This window comes from Tyto alba, unplaced genomic scaffold (assembly GCF_018691265.1).
Source record: "Tyto alba isolate M040663 unplaced genomic scaffold, T.alba_DEE_v4.0 Super-Scaffold_7, whole genome shotgun sequence".
In the NCBI taxonomy this organism is placed as follows: Eukaryota; Metazoa; Chordata; class Aves; order Strigiformes; family Tytonidae; genus Tyto; species Tyto alba.
This window is the reverse complement of record NW_024881328.1, coordinates 18446271-18458553: the sequence shown is the minus strand read 5'-3', so window position 1 is coordinate 18458553 and position 12283 is coordinate 18446271. Positions and strand designations below refer to the sequence as shown.

Sequence of the window (12283 nt, the reverse complement as noted above, 5' to 3'; positions counted from 1 at the left end):
TCCGTGCAGTGACCAGGGATGCCGTGACACCCTGGCAAACACCAGCCCTGGACTTGCACTGTATCTGTGTCTCTGCATTGCACGGTGCTGGGCCCGGGCTGAGGATACTCATCACCACCTCGTGGGGTGCACAGCCCTGGCCAGCCCTCCGTGTCTCTGCAAGCTTGTCCTCTCCCAGAGTGTCACTTCCTGCTCGTCTGCCTGGACCCTGGCTTTGTTGGCTGAGCTCCTTTAGCTTTGACAAAGTTTATAGCGCGCTGGAATGCAGAATGGCTGCTGGCCTCCCTCCAGCCTAAACATCCCCACCCTGTGGTGCGACAGGAGCTGATAAGGGTGAGTGCCACAGCCGGCAGGTATCTCGTGCCCAGCCCGCGACCTTACAGCCATACGACCTTGAAGGTTGTCATTTATCTCACGCGCGTGTGTATGTATGTGGGTGTGTGTGTGTGTGTGTGAGCTGTCTCCCATCCCCAAGAAATGTTCTCAGCGTCTCTGGTTTTCTCTCTGGGCCAAACCCACATGCACGTTGCCCGAGACCGACTCCGAACAGACTCCTTTGATGAGCAGGGCTTAAATATATATTTGGCATTCCAGCGGCAGCGTGCCGAGCGCGGCCGAGGGTGTGAAAGTGTTTGCTTGACAAACTCCGGGGGCTCTCGCCTCTCTGCCGGCCCTGGGGACTTGCAGGAGAGAAATGTCAAGGAATTTTTCACCTCTCTGTTTTGTTTTGTGTTTTTATTTTGTTTTCCTTCTGAGAGTGCATTTTTAGCTCTGGTGAAAGGTGCCTGATTGACAGTCCCAGAGACTGAGTCCCCCCTCTCTTCACTGGGACAGAGACAGCGAGACCAAACATCCCACCCCAGTCCCAGGGGGGAGAGGGAATGGCCCTGCAAGCCTTGCGCTGACCCTGGGGGCTCCTGTCTCCTCCCTGCTGGCCCTGTCCCCTCCGTGAGCCCAGCACTGTCAGGGACGGATTTGGGTACCAGCAGGACGGAGATGCCCCACATCCTAGATGTCCCAGGCTCTGGTCTGCTCGGAGCCAGCCCTTTTGCAAAGAGCTTCTGCCTGCTGAGGGCAGCAGGGTCTCGGTCACAGGGCCCTTTGTCACCGCTCAGCTGGCCCTAAAGAGCCTGTCACCCCAGCACTGTGCTGTGAAGACACCCGTGCCCATCGCTCCCCGGAGGATTTCCCAGACAGTGTCCCCATGTGCTGCAGCACCAGCCTGGGGTACGTGCTGGCCCCCAGGCACCTTTGGGGGGTGCGGAGAGGTCTTTCCACCTTGTACTTGTGCGTGGGGTGATGGAGCAAGTGGAGCAGGAGAGTGTCTCTGCGGGCACGTTGCAGGTGGATGGGCTGGATGCTTGCAACCTCCTAAAATGGTGCATGGCAGGTGCTGGGGGCATGAATTCAAAACCACCCTGATCCTCGCTTGCCACTCGGCTCCTTCTGGGCTGCGGCAGGCGATGGGGCAGGGGAGGCAGCTCCGTCGCCCGTTCCCATGCGATGTGGGATCCCTGGTGGGGTTGGGACGTGCAGGGCGGAGTGGGATGCAGAGCTTGGGCTCTGGGCTTGGTTGGGAGCCCAAGGGTGTCTCCTGCGTGGGGAGGAGGAGGAAGGCAGAGCCTCCCCATCGCTCCAGCCGCTGCGTCCTGCGCCCATGGGAAATAGGGAAGGGAGGCCCTGGGCAGTGGATTCAGTTTCAGAGCCCATGTCTGCAGTGCCCGCCAGAGTAGGGTGAGATCCCAGCTGGCTCTTGGGGAGGGGCATGGGGGGGCTACATCTGTGTGTTCCCAGCTGTCCCCAGTGTAATCCCTCACGAAAGAGAATCCCCTGCTGTGCTGCATCCCCGTTGTCTGGTGGCAGCGCTGCCTGGCCCTAAATCACCTGCTGCTCCCAGCCTGATGGGTCACCATGGGAATGGGTGTGCTGGCCCCCAGGCCAGCGCAGAGACAGGATCCGGGGCCTGTGAAGCAGGGATCTGGACTCTGGAAGCTGCAGAGCAGGGATTAGGATGCTGGGAGTCTACAGGGTGAGGCTTAGTGTCCTGGAGACCACAGGGCAGGGATTGGTACCCAGGGGTACCAATTTGGGGGCAGGGACTGGGTTGCTGTGAGCTGGAGATGCTGAGACAGGGATACGGGGGGACTGCAGAGCAGGGTTGAGGACCCTGGGGGGCCATGGGGCTGGGGAGTTGCTCTGTCCCTGGGGCAAGGGCAGGCTTGGGTCGGGCTCCCCGAGGTTTCCTTCCCAGGCCACTGAAGAATCGCTGGCTTGTCTGGCGGAGCATGGACCTGTGGATTTCCTGGGCAGCGAGTCCCTTTCATGTGGCCACTCGCAAACTCTCATGACATCACCGGGGGCTGCTCCTCCCGGAGACAAACCCAGCGCTTTTTAGGGGTTTGCCATTCCTCCCCCCTCCCACCCCAGCCTGTGTGTTTTGGCTGGGGGGGACCCGGGGAACCGCGTCCAAGAGCAGCCGCTCTGGCAGGGAGATGGTACGCAGGGCCAGCGGGCAGGGGGAGGGCAGTGCGTCCCCCCTGTACTGAATAAACATAGGCTGGCCAGGGCTGGAGGGGGCTTTTCCAGGCTGGACCACACCCCGGGGGGCTATTTTTTGCCATGAATGAAGGGGCTGTGTGCTTGCAGGGCAGCCTGGCCTCCTGCCGCTGCTGCCGTGCACGGAGAGCTCGCCTGACACTCAATCCTGTTGCCTGGCCGGGGACCAACATCTGCGCTGAGCAGCTGGGCACTGCCTGGGGGACACCTGGGCACCGGCACATCTGGGCACTGCCTGCGGGACATCTGGGCACTGACACTGCCTGGGGGACACCTGGGCACCGGCACAGTTGGGCACTGTCCGTGGGGACACTGGCGGGCAGCTGGGGCTGGGAAATTGAGGCTGTCGCGGGGCAAGGGGAAGTGACGGTGACTCAGTGGCTGCGCCAGCGGCGGTGCCAGGGCCGCTGGGGCATGTCGGACCCATCCCTGCTGGGGCCGTGTGCCTGGGGAGCGGCCTGAGCCAGCCTGGGGGCAAGCCCTGCTGCCCCCCTGCCCCACGCAGCAGTGCTTCCTGATGCAGTTTCGGGTGACGATGGGTCAGAGGACCCAGGGGCTGCCCCTCCGGCTGCGCCTGTGCTTGAGAGGAACTGCAAAGTCGCTGGGGTGGAGTGGCCACTGCCTCCTGCTCAGCCCGATCCTGAACGCACCCAGATTCCCCCCAAAGCCCCTAATCCTGCCTGGCTCAGCCCCAGCTTCCGCTCTGGGCCCTGTTAGCTCAGCTAATCCCTTGTGTGCCGGGTTTAGGGACACGCTGGGTGCAGCATCCCCCTGGGTCTCCCCTTGTCACTCCCAGATTTCACTCCTCAAGGGGTCTGCAGGCTGCTCTGTCTGTCCCCAGCCCTGCCACAGACTCCTGCCACCTCCTCCAGCCTCGCTGCCCCATGGGTCTCAGGGGAGCTGCAAGTGTTTGTGCCCAGGAATGAGTGGCCTGTCCTCACCGGGTGGAGCTGGGGTGCTGGATCCCACCCCTCGCTGTTCCTTATCGTCACGCAGCATCCTTGTGATTCACCAGGTGTGGTCCCCTTTCCGTCACCCCACTTTGTAGGAAGTTTCCTGGCCAGCCCCCCACGAGCCCTGTGCAATAATAACAAGCCGGGATGAGCTGGCTGGCCTTCCTGAGCAACCCTACAAAAACAAACCAGCGCGATGTGTCCAGCTTTCCTGGACAGACAATAATAAACCTGCATGAGCTGGCACGCTTTGCGGAAGAACCCTACAATAATAAGCCTGGGTGATGCGTCCATATTCACCAAGCCACCCTACAATAACAAGGCAGTGTGAACCACCTAGCTTCCTCTCAGAGAAGAGGGGTCCCTGAGCTGTCCTCCTGGGACAGGAGGGACCCTGGCCACCAGGTGCCCATGTCTTCTGCTCCTGGACTTGCCCGGGCCCTCCCCTGCCTGCATTGGCCCCTGGAGAAGGCACCCCGTATCAGTGCGTGGCCCAGGTTGGCAGAGGTGATGCCTGTAGGTGCCATCAGCTTGTGGCTTTGCCTTCCTGGAAGGCAGCAGCAAGTCTTCACAAGTCCTGGCGTGCCGGGACCTGCTGTTCTTCAGGGCATCCTCCTTGCCCAGCTCCCTTGCTAAACTGACACCCAGTTCCAGCTGCCCCAGAGGCTCTCCCGCTGTCACCCCACAGGCTGCTGGATGGGAGGACAAGTGCCCATGGTCAGGCTGGAGCTGGGGGTGCCACCAGCAGCTCCCCCCTCCCCCCCCAACCCCTGGGCAGCCATGGTGCCTGCAGCAAGGGCCGCTCTGCTGCACCCCCACTCTTTTTTTTTTCAGGGAGTTTGTTAGCATTTGGGCAGCGGGAGGGCTCACATGGCCATGGGTTTGCTGGGCACTGTGGTGGGATGTGTGTGACAGGGTAGGGACGGTGCCCACTGGAGGCTGGAGCCCCTCGCCCCTCACCAGCCCTCTGCCAAGCCCCAGGATGCTCCTCGTGGGCTGGTCCTCGAGTGGGTGGGGAGGAGATGCTGCAACCTCCTGCCCTACCTCTGCGCCGCTGCTGACCCTCCTTTCCCTGGGATTTATCCCTGGAAGCTGGAAGCAGCGCTGGGTGGGCAGGGCAGGGGCAGGACCCCCCTCCCCAGCATCCCTGCCTGAGGGGGGGGGAACCTGCATCCACCCCAGCGTGGCGGTGGCACAATGCAGAGCCCCTGCTGCCACCGCGCCCCTCCGCTCAGTGTCTGCAAGAAAAGCTGTAACCCAAGCCGTGAAAACAGCACAAGGAGAAAAGAAAAGGGTATTGAGCATCGGGGCTGCTGCGGTCGCCAGCCAGCATAGACTGCTGGTTGTTAAGCGGGTGCCTCGCTTGCAAAGGCTGCCTTGATGAAGTGTGAGACAGCACTTACGGAGGGACGCGGGCAGGCATTCTCGCTCCATCTTCCGCTTACAGTGCCGCTCTTTATGCGCCTGACATTTGCTTGCTGGAAGGGCCCTGAAAGTCAGGGGGAAAGGAAAACATTGCCCGCAGCAGGGCTGGAGTGGTGCTGGGAGGAGTGCCGTGCCGTGCCGTGCCGAGCTGGGCTGGGTCGGGCTGGGATGCTCGGCCGTCCCGGCCTCACCGCCCGCTCTTCCCCGGGGTGACCCCTTCACCTCTCGGCAGCTCTCGGGCTGCCTTCCCGTGCCGGTACCGCTGCTTCCTGCCAGGTGTGCTCAGCCTGGCTCCCTGCCTGGGAAGCCCTGGCCATCCTGCCCCTGCCTGCTCCACGGGCGGGCTGGCAGCACCTCCAGCTCTCCTTGCTGCTGCTGCGTGTCCCCAGGGGTGTGCGTGGTAGGGAGTGATGGGGACGGTGAGAGCTCAGCGCAGGTCCCTTAGCCATCCTCCACTGGGGTACGCAGTGCCCCAGGGACTGCTGCAGGCTGGGGGTGAGTGCGTGCAAGCAGATCCAAGGGCTGGAGGAGTTGGGAAAGGGCGTTGGTGGTCAGTGAGGAGCAGCTCGGGGTGCTTGGGGGCAGCTCTGTCCCCAAGGAGAGGGTCACTGCCCCACTAGGGAGCTGGGACAGGAGGCCAGGCTGATGCATCCTGCTCCATCCCCCAGGGGGGATGAGCTGCCCTGTTTCTTGCCCTTGATCCCAGCTGGAAGGGAGCAGTGCAACCCTCTCCATCTCTATCATCCCACAGGCAGATCCTGACGGGATCCCTTGTTGGCAGAGGCTGGGTGAGCAGCTAGCACAGATCGGTGCTCATCTACCTGGGTCCCAGGGTGGATCCCTCCCCAGCCTGACTGATACTGGCACAACCATGGGCAGAGATGCCCAGTGCACAACCAGCGACCCACGCCAGCCCTGTCCCCAGGAGCGTGAACAAAGCTCGTGGCAGGAGAGAGAGCCAAGGGCAGCCTGGCCATGAGGCACGGGAACACCCCGGCCACGGAGCTCTTCCCGTGCCCACCACGGGCTGCCACAGCATCTCCAGGCTTCGCCCACGCCAGCGCAAGGGCGGGCGTGCCCATCGCCAGAGAGCCGGTGCGCCGTTCCCGGGCTGCCGCTCCACCACGCTGCTTCTGCAGAGCCCGCTGACGGGGGGAGCCCGGGGAAGCCATGCCCTCCCCAACCCCCCCCGCCCGCCCCGGCCCACACCCCTTGGCTCCCAGCCCTGGCAGGAATTATTAAGTGTGCCCCTGTGGAGCATGTGCTGAGGCTGGCCACGGGAATGTGGGCAGATCTGACATACAAGCCACAGCAGCCAGGCTGTAATTTCCAAACAGGCCCCGTTCGCTCTGTTTTCCAGTTAAAAATATATTAAAAAATAGGAATGTGGGGTTTGTAGTGAAGAATGTTGGTAACCGCTTCGAACGTCTGGTGTGATAATGAAAGGGTCAGTCCCCAGCTTTGAGCGCGACCGATTTAGACTCTGGTGCTTGGCACCGGTGTGGGGGCCCAGCATGGTCCAGCCTGCCTGCAACCCGCCCTGGGCCCAGGCCAGGGAAAGGTGATGCTTCTGCATTGGTGGCACCGTGCCGGGCTGGGTGACGTGCCCCTCCTGCTCACGCTATCAGGAGGACATCCAAATCGCTGTCTCTTATGGCCTCTTGAGAAGGGAGTCTGGGCAGGGGTGGGTGAAGGCGGGATGCCTGGGAGATGGATGCTGTGCCCTGTCCGCCGCTGGCCCTGCCACTCCCGCCGTGCTGGGGTACACCCCCATAGCCCCGGGATGGGGGGACACCGAGCAAGGCTGCAGTACGGCTCCCCGTGAGCTGCCCCCACTGCTGCAGGGCTGCCAGCCAGCACGGCTTGCTCCTGGTGGGAGGTCAGGCAGCTGCCCCTCTTCTCCAGGCAGCGCACCCCCCCGCTCCCCCCCCGGCTGGGCTAATCGCAGTTCAGGGTGTGCTGCGGAGCCTCCTGTGCTGCTGACGCAGCCTTGAGTCACTCCTGATACCGGGGCATCCCGCCTGGCCTTGTGGCCAGGTAGCCATAACATAGGGGGCAAGCCGTGCCAGCTCCCCGGGCATCGCTCCCCAGTGCCCAGCGAGCCGCGGGGGGCGACCCGGCCGGCACTCCCCCGGGTGTCAGCTCTCTGCTCCTGCCTCTCCCCAGACCTCGGGCGTCGTGTTTATCCCCGAGATGGATAATCAAAGAAAAACAAGTCACTGGAGGCCAGGGCTGACGTCGCAGTGGGGACAGCGAGTTGGCTGCAGCGGGGCTCAGCTTGCGGATGTGCTGGGGTAGTTAGGCAAGGAGAGGGGGAAAAGGCACCGGTACCCAGGGCTTGTCCCCCACCCAGCCCCTTCTGGGGACACCTCCTTGTCCCTCTCAGCCTCCGGGGCCATCAGGTGGCCGGCGGCTGGCACAGCACGCTCTGCTCCCTGCTGAGTCACGGCTCTGCAGGGAAACACTCCCAGCTCTGGCTATAAACCCGCCGTGAAGTGCGGCCCTCCCATCCCAGCGTGGGCCAGCTCTGGCAGCCCAATGGCTCTGAGCCCACGGGCTTGAGCAGCCGGGAAGGGCAGTGGCAGGAGGTGGCTCTCAAATTCCACCCCAGGTTTGCCAGATCTGGGCCCTTCCTGGAGGCATGGGCAGTGGGTGCCCTGCACCTGCGGATAGATGCCTGTGCCACACTGTGTGCCCCATCCCTTCCGGGGGGGGGGGCTGGTGGCATTGGGCACCCATCTGCCAGCACCTCCCCCAGGGTGTCACCCCGGCGGGTGCATTTGTGCCGGTCTTGGGGACACCGGGTGGTTGCAAGCACGGTGGGCAGCCCACAGCATTGCCCCGTCCCCACGGACACCACGGGGACGCTGCGCTGGCTCTGGGCAGCTGGGGCTGAGCACCAAGAGAGCAGCTGCCCTGCCCGGATCCTTGCTTGGATGCTGGGAAGAGGAGCAGCCTGAGCAGCCCCGGGGCTTGGGGCATGTCCCAGGTGCCATCCTGCCCTGCAGCCCGCGTCGTGGCTGGGTTGGAGCAGAGAGGGGTGGGCAGCACCCTGCGCCTGGGTGCACAGCCTGCCCCATCGCCCTGGCACTTCCTGGGGACCCCTTGGTGGCAGGGAGAGGGGGTGGGCAGCAGGGTAGTGACACCCAGGGCCGGGTGGCTCTGCAGGGGACTCTCCCGCCCTGCTGGGGCATTGACCCACGCAGTGCTATCTGGTACACTTTGCTCACTCCACCACTGTTCCTGGCTTTCCTGGGAGCTGCTGTTTGCTTTTCTCTGAATTATGACTCCAGCTTGTGCCTTTGATCTAGGCTGTGTCGGCCACCCATTGCCAGTCCCTCTCCTGCCTTTGAAGTGCAGTCGCCTTCCCGGCCTCAGATGATGCTTTTGCAACCCTGGGTGCAACCCTGGCCCCCCGTGGGGTGAGACACTCAGGGCAAGAGCATCCCCAGGGTGTCCGAGGTGCTCATCATCCCTCCTCCTCCTCCCTGGGACCTTGTGATGGGCCAGCACAGCTCATGGCTCAGAGGCCAGGCAAGAAGGCATCGAGAGGTGTGTTTTGCCAGTAGCAAGCAATCCTGGGGATGCAGGCAGAGTGCTGGGACCAAAGCATTGCTCCGTCCTGTGGCTGTGGGCAGGGACACAGGAGGTCCTGCACAGAGGCTGGCCAAAAAGCAGGTGCCAGTACTATGTGTATCCTACAACTAAGGAACTTTTCATGCCTGTGGCTCTAGCAGGAAGGATGACATCCGCGGTGAAGGTGCCTTTCTGGGCACCAGCCAACTCATCCCAGCATCAGCCCTGCCCTCCCGCCCTATCTGGCGGGGAGCAGCAAGGGGGGCTCAGCCTGCACTTTCTGCCACTGGAAAGCTGGGGCCAGGCTTTGGACTCTGGCCTTGAGTGGGTCTGAGCGTCCCCATCCCCTCCCTGCTCCCCTGGCCTAGAGAGGAGCTGGCCTTATCTGTTACACTTTGTTCTCCTGCTGTCTGGTGTGGAGCGGAGCAGAGATTAGTGCGCAGACCTTTGACACACACACACACGCACACACACAGAGCCACACAACCAGCCACGCAGGCACCCAGAGCCATGCTCATCTACACACGGCTGCACACACAGCCCCCGTGCACGCACGCATACTCACACTCACCTGCACGTGTACACCCATAGCGTGCCCTACACGCCCCCGTACAGCCACCCCCCTCCAGGACACGCACACACACACACGTTTCCCCATCTCTGCACGTGTTTGTTTGTTGGCTGTGTGCTGCGTTAGGTTCCCAGTGGAGTGTGGGGCTTGCCCAGCCTGCCAGCCTCCCTGCTGTGAGAGCCAAGGTCCCCCGTGCACATCGGCATGGCCCAGAGAGTCAGGGAGGCATCCCGCAGCCCTGGCAGGGGGTGCGGGCAGGAGGAGGAGGCGCTTCCCTGCTTTTCTCCATCCTTATGCCTGGATGGAGAAAAAATGTGTGCAGGGAGGCGGGAGCTGCTCTGGCAGCCTGGGAGCAAACCTGGGCATCCTTCGTCTCGCTGCCGCATCGCCCTCCCTTGCCACGGGGCCACTGGGGATGGCTTGTGCTGCCTGCATAGGCATCGCTGGAGGCAATCGTGGCAGGCCAGGACCCCCCTGTCCCCACCTCGTGCCGAGGTCCTGCCCCTGCCCAAGGCTCGCTGTGCTCATCGGCAAACTGTGGCCCCCGCGCTGCTCCAGCCGGGGAAGCCGCAGCCCTTCCCGTGCGATCTTATCTCCGGTCATTTCATGAATGACTCTCAAGCCCCCGCAGCCAGCCTCTGAATGGGAAGGCAGCCCACTGGCCGGAGCAGGTGTGCGGTTGTGTGCCCACACACGTGTGTGTGTGTGTGTGTGCACGGCTGGGGAGCAGCCACGTCCTGCCCAGTGCCAGAGCTGGCTGCCCCCACAAGCCGCGCCGCAGTCCCTGGAGTGAAGCAGATGGAGCCCAATGGGCAGAGGGATGCACAAGCCCTTCTCTGCCCCACTGCAGCACCGTGGCAGGGCATCCTGGCAGGGACTGGCTCCTGGCAGGTGATTTTCTGGCCGGGTGATGGTGTCTCTGCTCTCTCCCTCAGAGCCTGCCCCAGATCTGCAGTTTGGGAGAAGGGCAGACGTTCGCCTCCACTCTGCAGCAGCTCTACACTGCAGTGACGCAGCAGGAGGCCAAGCAGGCTCAGAAACGGCAGCACTCGGGTGAGGAGCTCCGTGGCTGTGGGATGGGGAGTTCATGAAACACCCGGCCCCACTGTGGCTGAGACCCCATCTCAAGGGAAGGGGAGTGGGGCCCTGGGTGCAGCTCGTCCCGTGCAACAGTCTCCCCCTTTGCTCTCCCCCCCATGGGCTGAGGTCCCCCACCCAGGTTCCACTCCTGGTGTGGGTTCGGGCAATACCTCACGCTCCCTCATCTCAATCCCAAATTGCCTCTCTTTCTGCTGGCACCAGAGGACACCGAGGACCCATCACCCACTGCAGAAACCACAGAGCACCCCCAGCCACCACCTCCATCCCAGGAGGATGAAACAGCATCTTCCAGTGAGGGAACCACGGTGAGTGCAGCTATAGAAACAGCCTCTCCATATCAATGGCAGGATGGAGCCCACACCTCCCTTCCCTCCTCACATCCCACCCCTGTGCCCCTCCAGGACGCGTTGGAGGATTTCAGCTTGGTCTCTAGCCCATCCTACCCCATGCATCCTGGCTGGGGAGCGTGTGGTTGCACATGAGTGTGTGATCTGCACTCCCCCACAGGCATGACAGGAGTGTCACTGCTTGCACACGCGCACTCATCCTGCATGACCCCCCGGGGGGGACTGACACTGCCTCCCCTTTGCTTCCAGCCGGCTTCCTCCCCAGCTCAGAAGCCTCGTCTGCCTGTGGCCAAGGTCAAACCGAAGAAGGCAAAGGGGCTCTTCAGCTGAAAGGTCTCTGCCACTCACCCTGAGGGTCTCTGCTCCCCCAAGCATCCAAGAGAGGCAGTGCAGAGCACCCATGTGTCCTCTGCCTGCTCTCCTGCATCTACTGGTGGACCCTGCCCAGCTCATGATCCCCTCCCGAGGTGTGTCCAACCAGGGAGATGGGGCATGTCCTTTCTTCAACAATGTCTCAGGAACCTCTTTTCTATCTCTTCCCTAGTGCAGAGCTTGCCCAGGCTGCCTAGTGGTGGAGTCAGCGCTGGGTGGAGTGGGAGGGATGCTGTGGAGTGGGTGTGGGGCTCTGGCAGGGCTGTGGGGTTTGGCTGCTCTCATGTGGGTTTGCAGTAAAGGACTGTGTCTGGGCGAGAGTCCCTCTCCTTCTGCTCTGTCCCCCCTGGGCCCAGGCAGGGGTGCAGCCCCCAGTGCTGTTGGATCCCCCTCAGACCAGTCCTGCTGACCCAGGGGCTTGCAGCAGCTCTGGACGGTGAAGAGGTGACAGCAGCTCACTGCTGCGGGGCAGGACAGCAGCTCCCAGCCCATGCTGTGCCTCACCTTGAGCAGCTGTATATAGGGTGGGGTGTGCATGATGGGACGCTCAGATCTGGGGGTACGGCATGCTGGGGGGGCTGGAGCCCTCGTTCTGCTTTGTCCCACGCTGGGGACCCACCATGAGTTGGTACCTGGAGCCAGGTGAGGCCCTTGCAGCAGCAGGTTGGCAAACGCAGCCTGGCTGGGATGAGGGGCACCTTCCATTTGCAGGCAGCTCCCCCAGGGTTAGTGAGCAGGTGGTATGGGGTTATTCCCCACTCTGGCCTCCAAGGAGCAGAGGACAACCAAGCCACTGATAGACTGAAAGCTCCCAGGCCTGGTATCAGCCCTGGAGCTGGTTACAGGTGCTCCATGGACACAAAGCACCACCTCTGCCCCTCCACACTCCATCCATCCATCCATCCATCCATCCATCCATCCATCCATCCATCCATCCATCCATCCATCCATCCATCCATTCATCCATCCATCCATCCATCCATCCATCATTCACTAACCACTGCTCTCCTCTTCCAGTCATTGTGTCCACATGCTTCCTTTGGGGCTGGAACCCCCACTCCTGTGCCCAAGCAGGGTCCTAAAACAGCAGGCAGAGAGCCAGGCAGCACTACCACTGGCAGGGTGCAGCCCATGGTGCTGCTCCCCTGGGGCAGGGACCTGTGCCCCGGCTGCTCTGCTCCCCGGTCGTGGTCGTGCTGACTGCTCTCCTGGGCAGCAAGGGGGAAACAAAAATATCCGGAGCAGCCCCTGTGTCTGTGGAAGGGGAATGAAAGGGCCTTTGCTGGGCCACGGCTAGCCAGTCCCAGGGCGAAAGCAGGCAGTGGCTTTTTATATTTCCTCTCTGAGGGAGCAGCATGCAGGGCAGGGTGGGTGGTGAGAAG

General features: G+C 62.7%; 1 protein-coding gene across 2 annotated transcripts in view; it reads left to right on the top strand.

Annotated features, from left to right (window-relative positions):
- NHEJ1 (non-homologous end joining factor 1) overlaps window positions 1-11054 on the top strand; it is a 44923-nt gene extending 33869 nt beyond the window's left edge. For both annotated transcript variants that reach the window (XM_032984974.1, XM_032984981.2), the window contains exons 6-8: window positions 10017-10134; window positions 10384-10487; window positions 10779-11054. In XM_032984974.1, the coding sequence (XP_032840865.1) occupies window positions 10017-10134; window positions 10384-10487; window positions 10779-10859 (303 nt within the window). In that variant the 3' untranslated portion in view covers window positions 10860-11054. The remainder of the gene's footprint in view (window positions 1-10016; window positions 10135-10383; window positions 10488-10778) is intronic.
- The last annotated feature ends 1229 nt before the right edge of the window (window positions 11055-12283 follow it).